General features: G+C 38.9%; 1 protein-coding gene across 3 annotated transcripts; it reads left to right on the forward strand.

Moving 5' to 3' along the window:
- Positions 1–780: 780 nt before the first annotated feature.
- Positions 781–26,515, forward strand: LOC144664495 (uncharacterized). Of its 3 annotated transcripts, XR_013572817.1 has the most exons (20): positions 781–998; positions 3,903–4,149; positions 4,747–5,237; positions 6,561–7,061; positions 7,574–7,895; positions 8,225–8,395; positions 9,170–9,400; positions 11,179–11,654; positions 12,605–12,741; positions 13,049–13,184; positions 14,323–14,639; positions 15,187–15,443; positions 16,131–16,394; positions 17,138–17,390; positions 18,227–18,407; positions 20,159–20,611; positions 21,496–21,729; positions 23,611–23,799; positions 24,952–25,224; positions 25,564–26,515. XR_013572817.1 is itself a non-coding variant. In XM_078525654.1 (19 exons), exons 1-19 carry the CDS (start codon positions 963–965, stop codon positions 25,042–25,044), a joined length of 4,989 nt encoding a protein of 1,662 aa, XP_078381780.1. In that variant the 5' UTR covers positions 781–962; the 3' UTR covers positions 25,045–26,515. The 3 variants fall into 3 exon arrangements, 2 of the variants coding, with proteins under 2 accessions (XP_078381780.1, XP_078381781.1); XM_078525654.1 differs by having other exon boundaries at positions 24,952–26,515; XM_078525655.1 differs by having other exon boundaries at positions 782–998; positions 4,948–5,237; positions 24,952–26,515.

Genomic DNA, 26,515 nt, shown 5'->3' on the forward strand with positions numbered 1-26,515 from the left:
TATATGTGGTTCAAATTAATTATTTTTAATGTATTCCTGGCGGAAGGTCATTGTCTATTTAATTGATGGCCCTGACCGAACGAAGAACAGATCAAAATTGTGTTTTAAGACAATAACTAAAACCAACAGAACAGAATACATTTATTGTTGGTCCAGTATTTTCTGGTTAAAATATTTTAAGGCTTAGCATTTTGGCGACCATACTTTTTTTTCTCTGTGTAGCCAGATTTGTAATATCATAGAGTTGGGGCACATATCCTCTTTGTGCGAACCTCTTACTTGGTTAATAAAAATTTCGTGACTTCACGATTCAGTGATCAAATAGTTTGAAAGCATTTAATTGTTCTTTCATTGAATGTTAATTTTACGATGCAAATTCTTGTCAATCGGCCCTTTCGATAGCCTAACTTTAAAGCATTGGTACCATAATAAGGTACAGTAACATTTAACGAAGACAACATGTCGCCGGCGTTAGATCGTGCAAAATGTATTCTGGTGTTTATCTTTTTCATAGTGCTGTAACTTCGCTGTTCTCAAGACAGATGGAAAAGCTGCCTTTGTCTCGGTTTAAAACGAGTAGTCCTGTTCTCATTTTTGCTATGGCCGCACAAATTCAAACGTCTGCATGAAAACTTTATCATTGTTAAAACAAAAAGAAAAAACCTCATCCACAATAAAACTGCTGCATGTTTACATTTTCTGTCAGAAAAAGAGAAAAACGTGGGATGTAAATATTTAGTTTCCATGGTTTTCAAGTTGTCACGCTAATGGTAATGTAACGGACATTCGTCAAATCACGATCAATATTTCGAAACACTTTTCCCGCTGTTGTTGTTCAAGTATGTTGTTCGCATCTGCTCGTTTGATCAGATTGATTTCGCCGCACTGATGTAAACAAGGATCTACGTGTTATGTATAGTTAAAGAGTTCCACGGAGTTGAAACAGTTTGGAAGTAGCTATAATGGGAAGCGGGGCTTCAAGGAGACGAAAGGATTTAGTAAGTAGTATTCAAGTCAGTTTATCATAATTTTTTTTAAACTTATAAACCTTACATAATGTGGTCTTTTTCTTATTATTTGATTAAGTAATTCAATGACTGAGGTATCAATACATTGGCATCAATTGACAAAATACACGATCCAGCGAAACACTGCGTGAAACATTACAAATCTGAGTAAATTTGCATGCTACACACAATCATTGTTGAAACCTTTAGCATTGTAGCACGGTTATTCCAAGTAGGTGACGAATGGCAATATTTGTTATTAACGAAGCAACAGATGCCATAAGCAACATGCAGTGGTATCGACGGTTTAGTCGCAAAGTAAGGGATTTGAAGATCATAAGTGATGAACAAAAGCTCAGACAAGGAGTGCCTTACAGAGTTCCATCGTTCGTCGACTGTATAAAAGGTCGGCATATTCCTAATGGTTTTACAAACAAACGAGTAATCATCGAAAACATTACACTAAAGAATATCTCTGTAAAGACTTAAAGTATCAAATACGGTATCTGTGTCAATATGCGTTTTTTTATCATTCAGCTGTTTATCACTTTACGTATCTCTCGCCGTAGATAATCTGTATTAATGTTTTGTTCCGTTTTATTTGTATTATTGCCCGGAGTGCCCGCACACCGGCCTGGAAACCGATATTTAAGTTCGAAACACGACTTGAAGACTTGTCTTGGATTGTTGTGGCAAACTTTTGAAGTTGTTTTACCAACTTTATTTGAATATTTTTGTAAACTGCGTAGAGGACTTCGCTCGACAAAACCCGGGTTACAGTAGTCAAGGAGTCAATCCGGCCTGTAGGTATAGTTAGTTAAGGTATCGATATGTTACAAAAACCAATTTGCCAATGGAATAATTGGACACGATATCAAATTATGTGCAACATTATACATGTCCCACTTCAAATTATGTCCTGCTCCGTTTGCATGTCTGTATACGTTACTATGTAAACAAACTGTCGCTGAGATCGAGAACTATTATCCATGCAACTACAATCAATTTACGCAAATATTGAATTATTTATCCATGCGTGGCTGACAACTAAGAAATTTGTGGAAAATTAAAGTCGTGTTGTAAATACAGATAATCAAACGCTCGAACATTGGCTGGTAACTCGAAAATAATCTTGTATATTAATATTCAGGAATATAAACGGTTTAAACACAGAGGCGTTTGTTGCGGAGGGCCGTACATTAGTTACAGATGGACAAGTAAACGATCAATTTCAATTTTTGGCTCCACTACAGTGAATACTACAAGCGTAATGCTAAACACTTGATGTCTATAACGAAGAACATGGGCCATGATGTGTCTGATGACGTTGTTCCTGAGTGATTAACGTGGAAGTTCTTGCGTGACTAAAAGCCGAACAGACTTTCTTTGTTGACAAAAAGACAAACAAACGATTCGCTTTCTTCAATAAATCACTTAGAAAGTTGCTAAACGCTTGAGAAGGTATCCTACACATAGTGAGGCATGATCATGAACCGTGACGTTTTCTGTTAAATATTTGCATGAACTGACTCATACGTGGCTATATGACGCACGAAAAACGTTTAGTGCTTGCAGGTGATAAGTATATAACATAAAATGGTTATTTTACCGATCGTTAACATTGCTCAATGAGGCATATTTTGCCTTTTTGTGGTTGCTGTAAAAGTAACCAAATTTTTGAAAAATTTAACTGTCAAAATAGAGAGCAATGCAGCTATGTCCAGTTTTTGTGCTTTTGAGACACCTGTCTCCTACTCGTCAAAAGCACTAAGTTACCCTGGTGATTGGTTCTTATAAACAAATCAAAGCCCGAGTAGCTCTGCGTGCAATACAATAAAACCCGGGCCAAACGAGGATGAGAGTTGATGAGAGTTCAAACTCTCACTCTCGTTCGGCATAGAACTCTCATACACTCTCATCGACTCTCGTGTGCTCTCATTGACTTTGAACGTGCCCAGATTTTCACGAGAGTCGAGGAGAGTTCGACGGACTCTCGTTCTCGTTTAGCCCGAGTTGATGTTAGTCGGTGAAAGTTGCGAAACCTCTCACGAGAGTCAACTCTTATGAACTCTCATCCTGGTTTGGCCCGGGCTTAAAGCTGTTCTAGAAAACAAGCCGGTTTTACTCTCAGCGCACGTAACTGGGTTCGGTTTTGTGGCTGAAATTTTTCTCTTTATCATGACCTTTAAACACTTCTTTGTGATAGATTACCCTGAATTATCCGATTGACTGTTTATCGGTCAAAGTTTTCCTTACAGACCGCGCCCACGGCAACTTTTAAGTTAACGGATGTCAATCCGGACGGTGTTAAGAACATTCTGCAAAGGCTTTAGGTATTTTTTAGTTCAAGTATTTAATCATACTTGCAATGGTCATGGTACGTTCTGCCACTCTGGCCCATATTCTGTCGACCGTTTCCGTCAGTAACTTATAAGTTGAAAATTATATCCGCCCAAATGGCGTTAAATCCTCCAATTTTCTTATAGATCTAGAGGCTGGTGGTAGAGACTTAAGGTTAGGGTTATTTCTGTTCTGGGTTAGGGGTGGGGGACTCCCCTATTAAAATAACGGGGTTTCCTTTAATGGGTAAAATTTGTCGATTGGTACCATTTATTGTGCTAAAATCTCAAATGATTGACTTCAGAGTTATCACGGAACCTTTTAAGACATTGAGCCGAGAAAATTCAGGGATATTTTCAAAATTTCTGGCGAGCACACATCATTTTAGTTTGCGAATCCTCCCTCAGGGATAAAACCGGATTCCGGTCTTTACATTTTGTAATTAGTTGGCAAAGACCGTGTTTTCAAAATCTGTCTTTTCTCCAACCAGACTGAATTGAACTCCACTTAGTCCCATAATCATAATCACTAACGAAGTTTAAATTCACCATGTAGGCTCAGCAGAAGCCAGTATTTCCCAGGCTCTCCCTGCCACATGCCTCACTCAAGGTCCAGTATGATGTGGTGGTTGTAGGCTCCGGTTATGGCGCATCTATCGCGGCCAGCCGCTGCGCACGCGCGGGTCAATCTGTGTGCGTCCTGGAACGAGGGAAAGAGTGGTTGCCTGGCGATTTCCCTGAGACTTTCAGAGAGGCGTCGAAACAAATGCAGGTCACATTTGGTGGGAAGGAAAAGAAGATAGGTATGGCTAGCTAGCTTACAATCAGTGACAAAATTGTATTTGTTAATGAAGTAACAATTAAACTTTGCAATACCCCAGCAATGTGGGCTAGGTTTAGGGTTAAAGTGTGGGTCACATTTAAAGACGGTTTTGTGGTTATGGCAGAAAAATCCACACGCATCTACTGGATGGACACCATGAAGGCGTGGAAATTATTTTTTTAAAAATGGCAAAAAAAGGGATTGACCATTTGCTCTCTTCCTTTCGCAATTATCCGAGGACATGTTTTATTATTTTAGATACTGAAGCGGTGTAAGTAAATTTGTAGTGTTATGTTTTTCTCTTTCTCAGGAAATTTGAACTGAAAATGCTGTTACCTTGCCGTGATTTTTGTTTGTTGTTGTTGTTTGTTTCCTTTATGTCTCAAAGCATTTGCAACAGCTTTGTTTCCTTAGACACGTAGTAAGCTTTTTTGTATACAGTTTTCCTTTGCCATGCATTTCTCTCTCAGTATTATACCATTGCAGTGCCTTTCTCTGCAACGTCCGTTATATATAGTTCCTCGTGTACACACTGTGAAAAATTAATTAGTGACTACAAATAATTTGATGTTCTCAGGAGAGCCTTCCAATTTGTACGAATTCATTGTAACCGATGACCTTACCGTGGTGCAAGGGTGCGGCCTGGGTGGGACCTCTCTCATCAATGCAAATGTGGGACTTGATGTGGAGCCAGAAGTATTTCAGGACCCATCATGGCCGAAAGAAATAAGAGAAGATCTGGATAAGCTGATGAACATCGATCGAAAACACTTTGTAGACATGATTAAGCCCACGCCATATCCAGATAATTACCCACCACTGCATAAGATGGAACGGATGAAGGAAGGCCTCAGCGAATTTGACATCGAGGACTTAGACAAGATGTTTTACAAGACGCCACTTTACGTAAATTTCCAGGACACGCCATCCAATCATGTTGGAGTACCTCAGCCCAAATGTACAGCGTGTGGAAATTGCTGTGGTGGCTGTAATGTTGGCGCCAAAAATACATTAAACATGAATTACCTCCCCGACGCAAAAGCGCACGGGGTAGAGATGTTTACCGAGGTTTGTATTAAATAGTTATTAACCTCATTACATTAATTGTCGAATTTTAGACAAACAGCGCAAGAGACTAGATGATTGGCGCAGTATATAGCAAACTAGTCAATTGCAATAGGCAGGAGAAATGAGAGCACATTTATGTTAAAACATTTTGTTAAATTGTGTTAAGATTGTTCGCAATTGGCGAAACAGTTTTACCTTTGCAGAAATAAGATTTGAGCCGACTTGCATTTTGTTAAACGGAAACACTGCAAACTGCAATGCAGTCTATCTGTTTATTTGATTCTTTAAAACATTTATTAAGTATTAATATACAATCTTCGTTCACTGTCCAAAATCCACGCGCGCAATTGGTTAAAATAGATCACGTGATTTTGCTTTACCTGTCGTCAGCAAACTAAGACAGTGCAGTATTGACAATAACGCACGAAAATCGTGCATTATTGAAGGTGTCTTCAGCTTCAAAGCTTGTAGAAGTGGAAGAAAAGTATATTCCTCAAATTATCAACGATCCAATACCAAACAAAATCGAAGAGGATAACAACTTGAAGCGCTTTCATGTTCAAAGGTAAACTGCAGCTCAATAAATACATTTTTGTGTGCGATTGACTTGCTTGTAGTTGCTTGATTGTGAAAGCCATCGACTTGCATTGAACAAGCTTTTCGCTGACTGTATTTATGAACGACCACAGCTGATGAACGATTTTATGAACCATTTTAAGTTTTATTTCTGTACGGCTAATTTGTGATTTTTATATTATTGATGTAATCCCGTGTAATTATGTACTACTACACTTCTTATTTTTAAACATTAAGTTTGTTGTTTGAAGTTCGTTAAGTCGATGATCGCTTGCAGTTCGATGCAGTGTACTCAGATTGTATATTAAAAGGGTTAGAGACTGTTGTGAGTGTTTTGTTGACAAATACACGCACTTGCTGGCCTCACAATGAACTCAAAATTTTCAATACTGCACTCGGCTACGCCTCGTGCAGTATTGAACATTTCTCGTTCATTGTGCGGCCAGCGCGTGCGTGTATTTGTCAACAAAACACTCACAACAGTCTCTAACCCATAAATAGCAAATATATAGTACATTGTTTCGTATTTTGTCATATTTTATCAACTCTTTATATTCATTGGTCTCCTTATTTGATAGAGGCATTTGAAAGATAGATGCTGCATAGATGAGAGTTTATGGTTGTTTTGCGGTTTTGTATTTTTATTAACCTATATAATAGAAAACTTTTCAATGTAAATGCAGTAAAACAACCGTCTTACGCGAAAAAAATAGGGTTGATAAAAATATTTTTATTTCACCCTTTTAGGTGGAAGTAACAGCAGTTCTGAAGTCTCACAATTCCACTGACTGGATTGTAAGTTACAAACGAATTGTACCTGGAAGTTTTGAGCTCGAGGAACAGACAGTCAGTGCTACTTATGTTATCCTCGGTGCCGGCGCGATAGGTTCCACAAAGATACTCCTTCGCTCAAAGGAACGCGGCCTCGATGTGTCAGACGAAATTGGGAAGCGATTTTCAACGAACGGAGATGTACTAGGGTTCAGCTACAACGGAGACAACAAGGCAAACTCTGTCGGAGTTGAAACCAAGAACATGACCTCTGCCGAACCGCCTGGCCCATGTATCACATCCGTGATGGACTTTCGTAAAGTGAATGGAGGCAGTTTTGAGAACAATTTTGTCATCGAGGACGGGACACCTCCGTCGATCCTATCTATACCGTTTGCGGTTGGTGTAAGCTTTAGCGCAAAGGTTATTGGGATTGATAAGTATCCTGCCAATGAACTGCTCGAGAAAACATTTCAGGTGGGTTCACCATTCACTCACAGAACGGTCTAACGAATGGCGCCTGGCAGTTCCTTCTAACTACTGGAAAATATTTGTTAACTACATTAACCATCACAAAACTAAGGATGAGGACGACAAAACTATTATTATTACTAAACAGATATAATAAAAAAAATAAAAATAAAAGTAAAACTAAACAGAATAACTAAGCGCTAGTACTGAAGAAAACTATTAGAAAACTGCAAAGTTTGCGTTTGAACTTGGTGCCTCATGGGGTAGGAGCTTACCCCGATTTCTGTATCATGAAGTATTTCTAGTCTCCCTGGATGGGGTGCTAGTCCGTCACAGAGTTTCCCCCAGCATTAAATTCCCCGGTTCCCATTTGTGCACCTGGGTGAAGAGAGGCTTCATGAGAGTAATATGTTTTGCGAAAGAACACAACTCATAGCCCCTGTCATTAGGCCACTGCGCCTCACATAATATATAAAAAAAACTATTAATAATAAGTAAATGTTTTCATTTATCCTTAGGAGCTGCAGGGCAAAGGTATCGACAATACACTTTCTTTTTTGTGTATGAGTCACGACAGTGCGTCTGGAGTAATTTCGTTTGAAAACAAAACTGACAACATTGACATTACATGGGACAGAGTGGGCTTTGAAAAGAGCTTCGAAAATGTAAATCAAGCTTTGGAAAAAATAGCACGTGGTCTTGGCGGAACGTTTGTAAAGAATCCGACGTGGCTGGAGTCCCTGGGACGAAGTGTCGTATCTGCTCACCCACTGGGAGGCTGCCCCATGGGAGAGTCTGGACGAACGGCTGTGGTGAATCATGCAGGACAAGTATTTGATGGTAAATTAAATCATTGTTCTCATTGAAATGGATTTAAAAGCGTCACGAACTCAGCCAAGATTAGAATTCGCTTGCCATTCAATCTAGAATAGATTTTGTCCGAACTGGTTTTTAAATTCACGCCCGAGAGTAACTTGTAACTGGCTGTTCATCGTCAGTTTTGATTCGGAGACTAAATTAGCACCATCGCTGGTTAGCTGATGAATCTGTGGGTTTATTCACTTTCCCGTTAATTTGAACAACATGCTTTACCTTTCCGCCTTTTAACTACCAAATGGGTATGCAGGACTACATAAATTAATTTCTTCTCATTTTTTTTTTATTCGAAGGTGAGACGGACGAGATACTGGACGGACTTTATGTCGTAGACGGAGCCATTCTTCCTCGAGCCGTGGGAGTCAATCCATCGCTCACCATTGCCTGCCTTGCAGAGCGCTGTATGCGACTATTGGCAGAAAGAGAAGGGTGGCGTATTGACTACGACACATTCATACCACTAGGTGAGAAATTTTCAAACGATTTAATAGCAAGTCAGTTTGTACAAGTTGGCTTTTGATCACGAAGGAAATTAAGGCTCTGAATGTAGTTCCGCTCATGGGGGTGATATTATGAAACCATTTGTGATGGTTTGAATGCATGGATCTTGGATGTTGGCCTTGCTTTAGGCGAACAACAATTCTTATTGTAAAAGTTCTTAAAGGTTTGGAAAATAATTAACTATTGATGAATACAACAACATCACAAATCAAAGAAAAGAACAGTAAAGAAGTGCAGAAGCTCTGAAGTTATGGAAATCGGGCATTAATTGGGTGATCTGAGTACATCTTTCAAGCAGCAATGTCGCGGTTCTTACATTACTTTTCTGATGTTAAAAATTAATCAATTTCAAATTGAAGAAAACCTAAAAATAACAGATTTCCAATTTAAACAGTAACAGTAACAGTAAAAAAATAAAATTAACAAGAATAATTGAAGCTGGAAAAAACTGGGACGATTAAGATGAACTACAAACGACAAACTAAAAAAAGTGGCGATTTTTTTCAAGTTGCGCCGTATCTCGTAGTTTTTAACTAAAAACTGACAATGATCCAAATATTTACTACCGGTAGAAATTGATGAGTACCACGTTAATCATTTACCCAAGATATAAACGTCAGTGTATTGTCAAAGTGGGAAATGCCATCAAGCGAACAATTATATTTTGTTCAGTCACAGAACCTTTCTTTATTTTGTCGGAAAGGACGTTAACATGGCCGATTTTTTTTTTCTTACAGAAAGAACGGCCTTTGCAAAACGAAAGCCTGGCATTCGTTTTACGGAGAGCATGGTCGGAACGTTTAGCTCTACAAAGAACAAAAATGAAGAAACACCTTGTGAATTCACCGTGACTGTAGAGTCTGATGACGTGGAGCGCATGATCCAATGTGACCCAGCTCACGCCGCTAGAATGAGTGGCACGGTTACCTGTTCCGCACTGTCAACCGCACCAATGACAATCACTGGAGGTATTTACAAAATTGCTTAGACGATCAAACTTGTTGCAAGGCTTTAGCTATGTAGCAGGTGGAGGGGGGGGGGGGGGGGTTGAGGTTGTGTTGCCAAGAAGTTCACACCATAGGTGGCAGCGTGGCCGAGTGGTTAGAGCGCCGGACTTGAAATCCGTAGGTCGCGGGTTCAAGTCCCGTTCTAACCACTAGCTGGTGTTGTTTACGGTAGCCCCGAATTCAACTCCTCGGCTGCGCTCGTAAATAGCCAACTGGTCTGTTTCCTGCCAGTTGGGATTCTTAATCATGTTATGCTCATTTACAGTATTCGTTTCAGAGTCATTTTACATTGGCCCTGAAAAGCCCCATTCGGAGAGGGGTCAATTAAGATATTTATTCTATCTTTGTTCATTTATTATCTTTTATCGACCAAGATGATGAATTAAGTGTCGCTTGTCCGTTTACATCAGAGTTTTTGAGGCTTCACATTCTTCACAAAAGGTTGTTAAAAGTAATAACAAAAAAAGGGTTCATACAACAGATATGAACTTCCTTGGCCTCTAGCAACGCAACTCGGTTTATTCCCTCGGAAGGAAAACTTCAAATATCATAAAATATTAAAATCCATACAATGCGTGTGACAGCACGACCTCCAAGAACGCAATTTAACCCCTCCCTACTAGGTACTAATGAAAAATATCAAACCTTTACATCCGGCACACCTTCCTCCCCCTGGGAAGACTGACGTTAGAGCTAACAAACCCTTTCAACTCCAACATGCGAACTAACAGTTAACAACTAGTGGTAACCACAGGTTAGAAAGTGCGGGCCTCGATGCAGTTAAGAGAAGGTACTGGGAGGGAAGTGTTTTTTGTTAGTTTGGAAAATTACTTCAAGTCGAAGTTTTTGGGAAGTTTTCCAGAAGTTGGCATAACTGTGGTAATTGAGATTTCTTTTATAAACTGCGGTTGTTTATTGGGAGTCTGTCCACCGAGAATAACAGTGCATCGTTCTTTGCGGAAGAAAAAGATTCCTCGACTTCTTGTTTGAACAACACATTTTCGGATCCTTTCGCATTGTAACCGTTCATGATGGAAGAAGAAATAACTTAAGTCACCTCACTTTACGACAATTTTTTCAACAGGTCACGAAAATTTTTCAGACAGTGTCGATAAATCACTGGACAAAAGAAAATTATTCCGAGTAAGGTCGAGTAACGCGTCACGCTTAAGTCACAAATGTTTTTTATCGTTTCCTATTGCCGCGAACCAATCAGAGTTGTTTTTTTGATTGACACTGAGTTTTGCGAAGTGTAGTCGAACACGCGGTGTGAATTGAGATGTGATTTTCCTCGGTCGGCAAACTCGCTTTGTTGTCAGTGTTATAAGGAATTTCTCGAGAATAACCGTTGTTGGAATCATTCGCTTTGCCGTAGTTTATCTGTGATACAATCACAGCAGATCTTCTCAAAAGCAACACCTATAAAACAACGTCTGCAAAACGTAATGTCTGGAAGCCTCGATCTAATGTGACAAACTGTTGATTTTTCGCATTCTTATCGCTCTTGGAGACAAGATTTTTCTTTTCCGGTGTTACGACAAACTGTCGTGATTGACACATTTTTTTTTGCATTCCGATCGTTCTTAGTGGAAGAACAAAATTTTCAACTTCCGGTTTGCAGATAGCCTTTATAAACGTGGCGCGCACGCGTAATACGCAATCCGCTGGTCACTGTCAAGATTAGGGTTGCGGACCTCTCTTGGGCCCGCAATAAAGTAACTTCTTTCGTTTCACTTTAGGTCATTTCCAGTTCTTAAATCAGAGCACCGAACACATAGACACCAAGGAACTAGTCTACAAAATGATCCTCACTGGCATTCGTGGCAAAACATTTTCCTTCCATGGTATCAAGTACGTAAAGAATAACCACTTTGGAGAAACTGGACTGGACGATACTACGATCTTGTTCGTTACGGTGTATCAGGGAAAAAACTTTTCTGGAAAGCCCGTGGGAAAAGGAAAACTTTTTGTTACACTTCCCAATTTCATGAAACAGCTGGCTGTAATCGAAATAACTCATACAGACAGCAAAGCTGAGAAGTTAAAGTGGAAGTCACGTTTTGTTGCCTTCTTTACTGGCAGCCTTTTGGATGTTTACAGTCCTGTTACCACAAAGAAGAGTCGCTTTGATCTTAACGCCCCGCCGAGGATAAAAAGACCCCTTCGACTGAATGGAAAACATCCAGAAGTCCATAAGTGTATCACTCAAGATAAGGTATCGGTATCCACCTTGTGACATTTTATATGGAAATGAGGTAACCATAAGCATTTGAATAGTATATAGGATGAGAGAATCGTAAGGACAACAGCGACGCAAGTTTAAGCGAAGGCATAAGCATACTAACAATGAACAAACCCATTTTTTCGTTGTCGTCACTCACATTCATTCCGACACATACATTGGCCTTATCACAACCATAATCACAATCGCAATCTGACACAATCTTAACGAAACCCCGAGGATAAAAAGACCTCTTCGACTGAATGGAAAACACCCAGAAGTCCATAAGTGTATCACTCAAAATAAGGTCCACCTTGCGACAACTTTTTAGGGTAGTAAGGTAACCATAAGCATTTGAATAGGATGCGAGAATTGTAAGGACAGCAGCGACGCAAGTTTAAGCGCAGGCTCAAGCATAATATTAACAATGAACAGACCCAGTTTTCTTTCCTTTTCTTCACTAACAGTCATTCTGACACGATAATAATCATGCAAACAAAACAATACCAAACGTTCCTTTCTTCTTCTTTTGTCTCTTGTTTCAATCTTCCGTTGTTAAGCCAAAAATAAACAATTTTTCTTCTCAAGACAGGTGGTGCTCGAGCAATCCTCTAAAATATCATGTAGCGGCATTTAAAGGAGCAATGTCATGATCTTTGTAGTCGTTTTTTGATTACTTTCAATTTGATGGAAACCACAAAACAATAGTTTTCTAAAATAGAGAACAAACAAACGAGTAAAAAAAATGCGAAATCAACCAGGGATTGTTTCGAGTAACGAAGATTAAGTCGGATTTCGAATAAAAAAAAAACTTAAAAAAATTGGCTATATTTTCGAGATGCGTTGTAAGTGACGTAGCTCCTTTAAGCTTCTTATACATTGAGTTAAATAAACCGTTGTATCACACGCAGTGTAGTAAAAAGTGACTTTCATCCTTATTACAGTTTGAACTACGTTTGACACGTTTTGAAGGAGGCAGGAAGGGTCCGGTTGTAATGTTCCATGGAATCGGAGTGAGCAGTGGAATTTTTAGCTTGGACACCATTGAAACCAACCTTGTGGAATTCCTTGTGGAACACAGGTACCATGTTGAGACAATTCTTTTATTGCAATTTTCTTATCATCTTTTGTCACGTCCACGTGTGTGCCAAAAATTAAACTGCATTGCTAGAATGTTACCTTCAATCAAAATATGTAACACGGTTATGTTGCTTATTCACTTATTGCTAATGGGTGGTACAATTGGTTGAGAAGAGGCAGAATCTCTCAATTGTGTCATCTTTATAAACAACTGCCTTTTGACTATTTTTTTACAGGTTTGTTTTCCTAGCATGTTTCTAACAATGGGTAAATAAGCTTATTACTTGTCCATTGTTTTCATGGTTTAGGTATGACGTATGGCTCGTTGATTGGCGGGTGTCATGTGACCTTCCGTGGGCTGTATACCAGGATTACACACTAGATGACTGCGCCAAGCTCGATTACCCGGCAGCCATAGATAAGGTTCTTGAAATCACCAAGCAGGTATATTTCAATGAAACTTCGTTTGAAGATAAAGAAATATTGCTTGTTTTTCCAAATTCTATCAGTGTAATTAAATGTTGTTTATAGTGGCTATGTACTTAGCTTCATATCTCTTCGAGATAGCTAGTTAAAAAGCAGGAGGCAGACCAGTTGGCTATAATTATACAAATCGTGACCGAGGATTTGTACTCGGGACGTCTGAGAACAAATCCAGCTAGTAACAGTGTCGAGGCTTCGACCCTGGACCTCCGGATTACAACACCCGCGCCCTAAACCACTCGGCCACGCTGCCTCCTCCATGGATTCTTACAATCAAATCTAACGCAGACATATTGGTAAGGTAGGTAAGGTTAAGTCTGCTTCGAGCCTAGTGGCCCATACAGGCCGGAGCTTATCCCGGTTTCCGTAGCATTAAGCGACCAGGAGTATTGCTACTCCCCCCTGGATGGGATGCTAATCCATCGCAGGGTTACCCCCCAGCAGTAAATTCGCCGGTACCCATTTATACACCTGGGTGGAGAGAGGCACTGTGCGAGTAAAGTGTCTTGCCCAAGAACACAACGCAGCGCCCCGGCCAGGCCACGAACCCGGGCCGTTCGACTCGGAGTCGAGCGCGCTAACCATTAGGCCACCGCGCCTCCCACGACATATTGGTAAACAACTAATTAAATGTTTCCAAATAGAGCCAAACCTCAGCTGTGTATGGAATCTCCCATATCAACCTGCAATTTCTTTCTTCGTAGGGTAGATTTTAGGCGAGTGTATGAAGCACGGACTCTGTACTGGACCAAGAGCAAAGCTTCGAATAATTAGGAGTCTTTCATTATTTTAATCGTTGGAGAATTACTTTGTGTTTTTTAGTTCCAAGACTTCCTTTAGTTTTTAAACAACAACGAACCGTGCAAAAAAGTAAGCAATCAAGGAATCATTTACAGCAAGGCGCCCAAAAGTGTGACCACTTTTAATTTATTCACATTCTTTCGTGCAGATTTAATCCAATCAGAAATCGACTGGAAGCTATCCACGGCTTTTGATTGGATTAAATCTGCACGAAAGAATGTGAATCGATTAAAAGTGGTCACACTTTTGGGCGCCTTGCTGTAAAAGAGGTCTGCAAACATGGCATTTTTTTTTACAGAAAACCGTTCAAGTGTTTGCCCATTGTGGTGGATCGTTGGTGTTTTTTGCCTCGCTCTTGTCTGGTGCACTCGAAGGAAAAATTAGAAACCTGGTCTGCAGTCAGGTTGCTGCAAACCCAGTACCAGCTCAGTTTAATAAACTGAAAGCAGGACTCTTTCTCCCGGGCACGGCGGAAGCACTTGGCGTTGATGGACTCACAGTAGATACCGATGATTTTGCATCATTAAGTGAGAGTCTTTTCAACAGCTTCGCGAAAGGTGTCACAAGAATATTTCTGCCATATGACGAGTTATGCCGCAATCCAGTTTGTCACAGGTAGGGGTCAATAATTAACACATAATGACTGGTCCTGAGGGAAACAGTAAATTTTGTTTCTCCGAATTTCTCAATGTTTTTTCGAGGGGAACCGAGTGAAACAACTAAATTCTCGAGAGACAAGCCATTAAGTGGTTTGTTATATAGCACAAGAAGCACTTTAGAAGAAAGGATATAGTCGGTCAACATTCGCGGGTAACAGTGCACTGTTACCCTCTGACGTCAGACATTTTGCAATGTTGCCATCACAGAGATTTTTGGCGGGACACACTTTTATTGTTAGATGTCATCTAACAATGTATCCAATGAAAGCGCGCTCTGTTAGGGAAAATTCCATCCTTATAATAACATAAATTATTATGAATTATCCCTACAATATGTTATCACGATGCTTTTGATATGGATCAAATGCATATCATAAGCACGAGAGTGCTCCAAACGAAATTACCAAAAATAGTTCATAGAAGATAAAGAAGTACAATTTAACATGCAACTAAACTACCTTTTGTTTTAATCTTAACTGCATGCCATTTATGCAATTTTTCAGGATTACATTCACTTACGGCCTTCTTTGGGAACACGAGAATCTAAATCCTCTCACACACGACTCATTGCATGAGTTCTTTGGTTATGTGTCAACTAAGGTAGTGAACCAGCTCAGCTTGACGATGAAGAAACGAAAGCTGGTTTCCGCATCAGGTAAAGACATCTATTTACCAGATGTGGATAAGAAAGATCGCCTAAACTCGGAAGCATACAAGAAGCATATCAGGAGACTGAACATACCCATATGTTTTATTGCTGGTGAGTATTATTAATACGGCCGAACTTTAGCAGGCAGGTGTGCTGGCCTAATGGTTCGAGACTTAGCTGGGTCCATTGTGTTGTGTTCTTTAGCAAGACACTTATGCTGTCATTGCCTCTCCCTACCTAGGTGTGTAAATAGGTATCGTCGAATTAAACGCAGGGGTGACCCTGCCATCTAGGAGAAGTTGAAATACCCCTAGTTTTTCCTGCTAATGAAAGAGGAGTTAAGCGACGACGGTATCGGCGACTAGGCGGCTGGCTTTGTTCTCTGTAGTATTAATAGTAGCAGTAGCAGTAGCAGTAGCAGTAGCAGTAGCAGTAGCAGTAGCAGTAGCAGTAGCAGTAGCAGTAGCAGTAGCAGTAGCAGTAGCAGTAGCAGTAGCAGTAGCAGTAGCAGTAGCAGTAGCAGTAGCAGTAGCAGTAGCAGTAGCAGTAACAGTAACAGTAGCAGCAGCAGCAGCAGCAGCTGCGACGGCGGCGGCGGCGGTGGTGGTGGTAGTAGTTGTCGAAAGTTGTAGTAGTCATCGCAGCCGCCACCTAAAAATCTCGACTTATAAGGAAAAACATCAAAAACACGTCGAGTCAACTTACTTAAACTTAGTTAATCTTGCATTTAGCATACACATATGTTTGGCAATTTAATTCCCAGAACTTATTACTTGTTGTAAACTTTGACTTTTTTAGGTGAGAGGAACAGTTGCTATTTGCCTGAAAGCACCTTTAGAACGTTCAACCTTGCGAAAGAAGCTCACCCCACACAGGAATATACATGGATCCAGATCCCTGACTATGGTCACCTGGATTGCATTTATGGCAAGGCAGCAGTCCATGATGTTTATCCTTACATCCTGAAAGCTTTGGATGCGCATGCCCAGGATGAACTGCTACTTGATGCATTTGCACGCAACTCTGTGAAAAACGCAGTGGCATCCCTGAAATCAAAAGTTTGTAAGTTTTTGGCTTAGTTTTACGTGAAGTTATATGTACTATTATAAACATAAAACAACAGTTTAAAAAACAAAAAAAAAAACAACAAAGAAACTACAACAACGCCAACAAAACGAACCAACCAACCAACATACAGAGACAGACAGACAGACAGACAGACAGAAAGACAGACAGACAGACAGACAGTCAGACAGTCAGTCAGACAGACAGACAGACAGACAAGAAACAACACACAATAAGCGAAATCTAAGTTGAACTTAGAGCTATAACATAGGAATTTTATTCTCTTTGGTAATTTTTACATCAATCATACATTAATTTATATCACTGCAGTGCTTGGTTCCATAACTTCGACACACTCTATTTCCGTCTTACTGTCGGTAAAATTATCAGGCAGTGAATCAGTATTTGATTTTAGTACAGAAAAACGGTCTCTTCGAGAAACAATTAGAGATTAATTCAACGGGTGGAAAAAACGGACTTTATAGTAATTTTCACGAGTGGCGCAGCCACGAGTGGAAAATAGAAAAAGTCTGATCTGTTCACAAGTACAATAAATCCCTTATCGTCTTGCTAAATAAGAGCGATTTCATTTTACTGATAATGTTTCCGTAAATACGGGCTTATGAATAAAGCAAATGTTTGTGTTTACACGAGATATGGGATAAATTGTTTTGCTCTCAACCAATCATTTGCGAGCATATACGGGAGCAGTATTAGTAACTAAAAACGTTGTATTATAGGTCACACGGATGGCTCTAAAAAGATGACAGCAACACAACCAGCTCCAACGACAGATCTTGAAGTGAAACATCAAGACAATGATTCTTCAGATGATGAAGAAGAACTCGTTTACCCGGCTGAAGCCAGCGATGTTTTTAATCCCAGCGAAGTAAAAAGTATCTGGGACAAGCTAAGTGAGATTACTCCCTTGGAGGCTTGGCAGGAATGGCCGTCTAAGGCTAACAGAAAGAACACAGTGAAGAAAGAACCGAGGTAAGGAAAGTGTTCAATGCAGATCCGCCAATAGGACATCATACCAATGTCACAAATTGAATAAATTTAAAAAAAAATAATAACTTAATGTTTATTTAACTAGACTGTTCACAGTCCTCTATTTTTCCGTGAAGTCGTAGAGATCATCGATCGTTTAGTCCGACGGGCCGCCATCTTGGTTCACGAACGCGAGCGAAAATTGGGGAGAGTGCAAAAACCCCGTGGGTTTGAGGCGGGATGCTCATAGCGTGGGGGTGGGAGAGCGGAAAAAAATACACTCTCCCCAAATTTGGCTCTCTTTCTTAAACCCAGATGGCAGCCCGTCGGACTGAACGATCGATCTCTATGACTTCACGGAAAAATAGGGGACTGTGAACAGTCTAGTATCTAACCTTTAATTTAAATTGTCTTTGCACGGCAGCAAAATGTAACGAACAGTGAGAATGACAAGGTTTTCTTTATAATGTAACAATCAATTTTGTCAAGATTTGCGTTTATGTCGCACAAAAATAATTAGTAAATGTGTTTGAAACTTGTACTTTGACAAAGCATGTTCAAATGTAATATATTGATATGAATATTTTGAACGCCTATAAATATTTTCGTCTGTGAGGATTAAACACCTACGATTTTCAGTAACTTCAATAATCGATTGATCATGATTGGTCGATTGACGGCCGATCGATGTCTGGCGATTGCTTATTGGCGATCAGCGATCGGTGTTTGATGATCGATGATCGATGATCGATAATCGATGATTGGTGACTCGCGATTGGTGATTGATTGATTGTTTGTTTGATTGATTGAGTGATTGATCATTGTCTTTTTTACTTTAGCTATCGTCCTCCAACGGGCACAGACACCGAAAAGGTCGAGGTTCGAGAGATGCTTAACCCCACTGATCCAGTAAAGAACATGATTTTGTCAATGAGTGATCTTCATCTTGATTGTGATTGGAGTAAAAATATGCACGACAGGCTTTACACGTTTATCACCAAATTGGCAAGTGTAGCTGAGGTGAGAATAAATGTAGGGAATAAAATAGTACTATTTAAATCAGTTTACTTAAACACTGTTATAAATCTCTTCATCTAGATAATTGAGTAGAGGAGATAGCTAAACTTTATTCCATAAGATTTCTCTAACCAGATGAAATTGAATTTTTTTAAAAAGGTTGGTTTTTGGAAGAAAAAACAAAACAAAAACAAAAACGGATAACCCAAAGATGAAACCTTTCGAGGGAGACAAAAGGCAGACTCAGCTTACGTATGATTCCATCGACATTGAAACTCATGTATCTGTGCTTTCCCTGCTCCCTAAAAAAATATAGGCATGTGCGAATTAAATAAATGCTGGGGGTTACCCAGAGATGGTCTATAGTGAGAGGGGAGATACTCATCGTAGCTTCATACTATGGAAATAGGGATAGGCTTCGACTTCATGGGCCACTGGGCTTGTATACGCACTTTTCCATTAATGCCAATGTTGGTTAAAACATGTGGGTTATTTGTCGGTTGTGACTTAACGTTTTGGCCGTTTCTATTTTGCCAGTAAAAATATTAAGGTCAAGATGTGATAATTTTAGTTGAAAATTTTTTGGTCATTCTTTTTTCGTCAAAAGGTGGGACTACAACAACATAAGTCGAAAATATCACTTTTTGTCATCTTTACTTAGCAACTAACTATCCAGATATTTTAAAAGGAACCGTTTCATTGTATGCCACAACAAAGTGTACGAGACCTAATCATCCGTACAAACTCTATGTCAAACCTGCCAAACTCAATTGTTACAAACATTCTTTTATTATAATCATTTCATCGGGCATTGTGGCGTATTTTGCGGGCTAAAATGGAGAATTCAGCGGGCTAAAATATATTTTAGTCGAGACGCTTCCATCTGCAATTGCAAACTGTTTTTGAGCTTTATAACGACAAAATGGTTAAAGGATTGAACGGGGAAGAAAATTCTCAGTCTTCTCAGCTAGATGAAGATGAATTACAGGAAAATTAAAAAACGGAATCCAGGCGGCGAAGTGATGTAAGTTTGTCTTCGTCGATCGAAACTCGCTCAGTTGAATTTCAGGCATATTCCAAACTGCCAGTTTAGTCAACAGTACAATTAATTTTAACACTTCTTACTGACGACTATTTCTTTGCTGCCGATAGAATTTTGTAATTTCCTTTTCAAGCAAAGATTATTTTGAGTAATTCTGCGGTTTTCTGCCGAGTTTTGTAAACTTTTAAACCAGAATAAACGCCGACTCGCAACGGCAGTGTTCAAGATATCGGTTACTGTTTTTTTATTCCTTAACTAAATGCCCTCTGAAATGATTATAATAGTAACAGAGTTGATGTTCTTGGGCGTAAATATGTTTTTGGCCCTTCTCAGATCTCATTTTAGCCCTCGCCTGCGGCTCGGGCTAAAATGAGTCTGAGTCGGGCCAAAAACATATTTACGCCCGCGAACATCAACTCTATTGTTATATTATTAGAATAGTTAAGCTATGGAATAATTTACCAAGAGACGTAGTGGAGGCTGATAGCCTCCAGTATTTTAAATCAAAGCTTAAATTATACCTAAATTTTTAATTAAGGATTTTAGTTTTTTATATATTTTCAGTATTTTTGAATTATTTTAGGGACTTTTTATAAGGGGTTAACCTCGTAACTACTTTTTCTGGATGCCTTTTTTTCTTTTTGTTTTTACTTGTAACTTTGCGTCTTGAATAAAGAATGTATGTCAAATGTTATATGTATGTTTTTTACAGGTTTCGCTGCACACCTTGATTCTTCTCGGAGACGTAGTTGAGATGTGGCTGGAACCAATGACCCTCTCGCCCCTAACCCTCCAGGAGCGTATCACCAAATGGAAGTCAAACATTACTTGCAAACTTTTCTTCAACGTTGTGCGAAAAATGGCCGAGGAAGACGGCGTCAAAGTGTTCTACATAAGAGGAAATCACGACCACGAGATGACCAGCGAGGCTGTGGAGGAACTGATGGGAAGGAAGGTGGAATTCATTGAAGGGACGCTCATCTACATCATCAACAGCGATTATGGACATCAGTACAGAATACGTTTTGCGCATGGACATGACTGGGACCTATTTAACACTTACTCCTTAACTGACGCAAACGATCCCCTGGGTGGAAGACCAATCGGGTATTACGTCACAAGGGCAGTGGCTACCACAGAGACAGTTATGACTGAGACAGAAGAGGTACGTGTATATGCAGTACTCCTTATATGTTCATTTTACACGTTTTGTATTGAACAACCTATTAGAACTAGGGGGAGCATTGATAGTTAAAAATATATTTTCGCGACATTGGAAAACTTACGTGGAATTTTTGGTCACTTGACAGCTATCGAAACCAAATTCTGAACTGCAAATTTCCGAGAAAAGTAGTATCGCCACAACAAAATCAAACAGTACGTTTTTCACGACGACAAAGACATCTTAAACTCTCAAAAATTTGAAACGCAGTCGATCGCGCTGTAAAAGTTGGATTAGTATCAATCATGGGGTAGATATATAGGTGTTTGTATGTAACTTCTTATTGTTTTCATTGTAGGACGAGGAGATTCATTTATTAATTGTCGCCATACCATGTCGTTACTGCCATTGCTGCTAATCACTACAATAAGATTGAATGCTAACATAAGGAATATTTCAATTTATGTGAATGGAAGAGAGCTGGGGGCATTTTTGCAAGGGCATGACTGCAATATTATCGAATACTTCTTTACTAAGATTCTGCTTTTATGTTTTTAATGAGAGTAATAATTGTCAAATTTAAAAGAGATAGCCGAGTATGGTAAATTTTGGGTTTTAAGATGTTTTGGTATATTTTGGGATTAAGCATGATACGGTCTATACAAGTCAATTATCATAGTTTAAATGTTGTTGGCGGTAAAGAGCAGGGTAGGTTAGCATCACGTTCTGCCACAACCCAGGCACGCTCCTAAAGGCGTTTATCTCCTGAATTTCCAAAATTTTACATAATACCCGTATTGCATTTCTGGAGACTTTGGTATGTTGTTTATAAATAAAAATGTTACTTAGAATGTTTTGGAATAAATAATTGATTACCATGCTCCTAGGTTCTCAGGCAAGTGACCACATCGCTGATGCGCATGGTCGGAGGAGAGTTGGGGTCTTTTGTGGTTGAGATGTTGGCGAAGGCTCCGTTGCAAAGGAAGTTCACTGAGTCCATGATCGAACGAGGTCTGGATCGTGACGTCAACGATGATGAGTACATCCTTCTGGAGGAAGGAAAGTGGATCAAAGTGTCAAACTTGCTCAAATATCGTTACATTAAACGAGCAATCGACAAGGTATATATGATTTATTAACTTATTAATTAATTAATAAATAAATAAAAAGTTAATCAATACGTTTTCTGTCCATTTTTTGTACATCCCCAGCAAATAATTCAATTGTGAAAAAATAAAAGTATAATATTATCTTTTTAAGCACTAAAAGAACAGCCAGGTCACCCAACAATCACTGTTGTTACCTCGCCTAGTTCAGAACAAATACTTTTTATCACAACAACAACAACAACAATAGTGGAACAATTTATCTTCGCATGGGATTGTCCTAACAGCCTTTGACCCTCATTAAAAGGGTTAAAAGGGTCTCCTATTTTTTATGTCCTCTTTCTCTTTGTCTGAATTTCAATCTGCCAAAAAAATCCATTCTTGTCACAACAAAAATAATACAAAATTGACCATGTCGCACGCTTTATTTAATAACTCCAAAAGTATTTGCAGCAATAAAGTCTCCATTATGATATCTCATTTGAAAGGGCACAAAATAAGCTTTCTAGACAAAATATAATCTCTTCCATGAAAACTTAAAGCGTTTCAAAAAAAAAATGAATCACAAAAAAATAGTAAAAAATACGTCACAAAATTTAGGCATTTAACTGAAATAGTGCAAAAACGCTCTACTGTGTAAATTTTAAGGTCCAAGTAAACATTTTCCGCCGGTTCTAAGACAAAATTGGTCCTGAAAACCGAACAAAAAACAGAACAAACAGGGAATAAATTATTTTTTCTTACGTAAACAGAAGGAGCGCATTTCAGTTACCATGGCAACGGCTGGTCAGAGCTCAAGTTACGTGCAGCTTCTCACGTCTGCATAATTCCTACAAAACGAGTGTTAATCAAAGAAATCGAGCTTTACATTCCCAAATACGACAAAGGACAAATTATTTCTGATAAAGGTGACTTTCTGAACTGAAAAAAAAAATGGTGATCCGAACGACATTTTTTCGCATTTTGAAGAACGTGTGCTCATATCGCGAAGAGACCCAAACATGTGCGAAGCAAAATAAAAGATTATTTACCTCAATTTTTTCGCTTCGAAATTCAAGCTAAGTGTTCAAATTACTTTCTTTGACACTGACTTGAAAAAACCTTCTGGATCAACTTCCTCCTCAAAAACCATCTTCACTGGCTTTTAAAAGCTGGTAAAGATCGTTAAAGTTCATTCCACTTCGTCCGCCATCTTGCTTTTATAAGTCTCAAACGGTCAAAAATTCTTCATGTGAGCACATTCAAGTGTCTTGGTCCAAAATCGCTTTGTTATCGGCTTATTCTGTCAGCTTCCTGTTCTCCAAATTTGGAGTAAAACGGAAGTTAGGCAAATTTTGTAGGAGTTTTTGGGGTACCGTTCCAAAAGGACCAGTAAATGTCCGTGCGTGATCATGTCAAACAAACAATCCTTATCCTGGAAAGGTAAAAGCATTTGGTTCAGCTTTCCAACTACTTTTGCCTACGGTTTTAGTTTTCCAGCAAAGGCTTTTAATGTAGCACCCTCCCTTCCTTTGGAGAATGGTGTCATGTTGCTGTCTACCCCCATCAAACCTGCGGAATGAGTTTGTGGATTAATTGCGTCTACCCAGTAACTCACATTACCCTCTAATAAGCTTTGCTTCGCCTTGAAATTGTATGAATTTGCCTTACGCTTGGCTAATCCAGCCTTTGTGTTGCTGGAGAAACAAATACGATTTGGATATACGTCTGCCTTTTTCATCAAGTTTTCTCCAGGTGAATTTTTGGGTGTGAGAACAGCCCGGGATAGCGAACTAGTTAGTACGTCTCCTTCAAAAAATGTTATTCCTCCTAGGCTTTTATCTGTACGTCTGTACGGTAGTTTTATACAACAGGCTTGTACTGAATTGCATTTTTCACGTTTTCTTTTACAATCAGTTTGGCTCCAGTTATACTTACAGTCTGCTGAAGGGGTCAATCGGTAACTTTGACGATTTTCTGAGCCAGTGTGGCGAGGATGTTGTTGTTTTGGGACACACCCACCAATGGCGCGATCACAGAATCAGGAACAGAATCGGGAAAACAATCTACATCAATACCGGATGCTGGATAGACTATGCGCATGAGGTAAAGCTTGAACATGAATACATAACTTTTCCTGTTCCTAGTAGTATGCAGGACGCGTGTCACATATCGACCTAGTAAATGGCCCAGCTCACCACGAGTCTCTCGTAGCTCAGTTCGTTAGAGCGCCCAAACGGTATCTGGGAGGCCATGGGTTCGATTCCTTTCGGGGACTCAGATTATTTTCTTTGTCCCATGCTCGTGGGTTTTGTTGTTTAGACCTCCCATTTCGGATTGAATCCTGTAGACAATTTCGAGAAAAAAAGACAACAGAAATAACCATGAAAGTGATAAATGATCATCGCAGTGAATTTCTAATTTAAGCAATTGGAAAAAATAAAGAAGCCTAAAAAAATTCAGGGCTTCAACGGGATTCGAACCCGTGACCTCCGCGATACCGAGGTCTCCGCGATACCGGTATCGCGGAGGTCACGGGTTCGAATCCCGTTGAAGCCCTGAATTTTTTTCAGGCTTCTTTATTTTTTCCAATTGCTTAAATTGGAATTTCACTGCGATGATCATTTATCACTTTCATATACATCCGCAGTTCATATATGAATCATTTCATATACATTACATCAGAAATAACCATCTACATAATATTTCTCAAACTTAGCTTAAAGTTGGAGGCTCGGTATCCTAATGGTTTCTAAGTTGAACTGGCAATCGACTGGCTGGGGGCTTGTGCTTGTTGCAGGCCAAGAATGGTTTCACACTTGCAGAGCCTCTCCTCACCTAGGAGTATTAATAGTTACAAGAGAATTGTGAGGGCAACAGGGGTACTGTTGATGGGCTTGCATTCCATCCTGAGCGAGTTAGTTATAGTATATGTCACCTTATGTTAATGCAAAAGTAAGTAGGCGCCGCGTTCGTTTAGCCCTCGACTCCTTTTGGCCTGGAACATAATATTAACTTAAAAACATGCCTATATTTGCAGTAAATAGCTTTACGAAATATATCAATTTAGTTTTTCGAGGGGCAGATCAAAATTATTTTGCTTAAAAGAGAGAAAAATCCTTATAGAAGAAAGTCTCAAACAGATATGTCTAACATGTCTAATTCATGTAATTTCGTTTTTTTTTTTGCAGAAACGCATTATACGAATACAAAATTTATAAAAAATGTTGTGCTAACTCTGAATTTTTTCTCTTTCAGTTTTCGTATGCAAAAATAATTCCTCCCACAAAAACAAATCCCGGATGTGTTCAAGTCCGACGAGATGTTCTGGAGACAGACGGAATTGTGTAATAATGGACTTCTATAATGAAAATCAATTGAATCATGAAGATGATAAGCTTCTAACAACTATTGACTACAAACTATCGCGCTGCGTCGACGTACAAGATATTGAATAAAAATGTGAATGATCAACTAGGCCTCCGAAAAAAAATTCTTTCAAATTGGCAAATTGATTATATTTTAAAGAGGGTCTCAATGGGGTGGTGGCTTTTACGATTAACGGTTAAAATTTGGGCTTTTTTTTATGGCTAACGGTTAGTTTATTTCCATTACGGTTAACAGAAGTTAAAAATTAATTTTCATTGTTTTTAAAAGTTATAAATTAATTTAAACATATTTTAGGTCTTAGGACCATTTTGCGACGATAAAGTGATCTAGTTTGTTTTATTTTTAATTACTGGCCGACTTTTTACGCTTAACATATTTTACGGCTAACGGTTTAAATTTTCCAATTTTTACGCCTAACGGCTATATTTTTGGCCATTTTACGCTTAACGGTTAACCCCATTGAAACCTTCTTTTAACGAGCAATTCCACCAATGACGTCATATCTTGTTTAATTTTGATAGTTACAGAATATATAACCCAACTTAACTCCCTCAGTGAAAAAAGTTAAAGAGTTATAATAAGTAGAAAAAGACAAGTAAAAACGTTAGTTGTTGACCATAATATCGCTAACAAGAATCACGTGTATAGTTAACCTTCAATTTTACGCAGGAAAAAAAAAATCCCATACGTAAAACGCAAATCATTTTGAATGGTAAAGTACACACTAACATCAGATTAGAGCGGTTTTCACTTGAGTGTCGAAAGTAAATTGCGTTTGCTTTGGTTTTGCATTACTACGCTTAGTGATTGGCTTAAAAATCTCGCGCCACTTTCTCAGCCAATCAGAACTAAAATTAAAACCAATCGTGACTTACTCGCGCACGTTTTCCCGCGCTTCGTGCCAGCTACATGTATTTTCTTCGAGTTTTGATTGGTTCACTGGATTGTCTGTGTCCTTTGTAATTGGCCAGAGTAATTACTTTGGTTTTGGTTTTACGACACTCAATTGAAAACTGCTCTATGTAACTAAGAACGTAATTACATGCATTTTCAAGTAGTATTTGTTTCACGCGTACTTCTCGATACAAACAAACAGTTTTGAGAACGATAGCTCGAACTGTTGGAAATTGCCGTTGGTGTTAATGCAGCTTTATTTATTTATTCATTTAGTTTTTTTTTTTACATCCTAGTTGTTTTTTTCGATTTTTTTTTCAGTATCTGTTCGTACAAATGATGATATTAAGTAGCTTGGTACATAAACATTTCTATCATCAAAATATCTATTGGCATATTTAAAAAAGAAACGTTAAATTGTAATTAATAGCCAAAAAAACACTTTGTTATTGTTTGTTATTGAAGTGAGCACTTTTAATGTGAAGTTTATAGTTTTAATTTTGAAAGTATATTTTTTGTAGCATAACTCTCATTTATA

This window comes from Oculina patagonica, chromosome 8, assembly GCF_052425735.1.
Source record: "Oculina patagonica isolate OP01 chromosome 8, crgOcupat, whole genome shotgun sequence".
Taxonomy (NCBI): Eukaryota; Metazoa; Cnidaria; class Anthozoa; order Scleractinia; family Oculinidae; genus Oculina; species Oculina patagonica.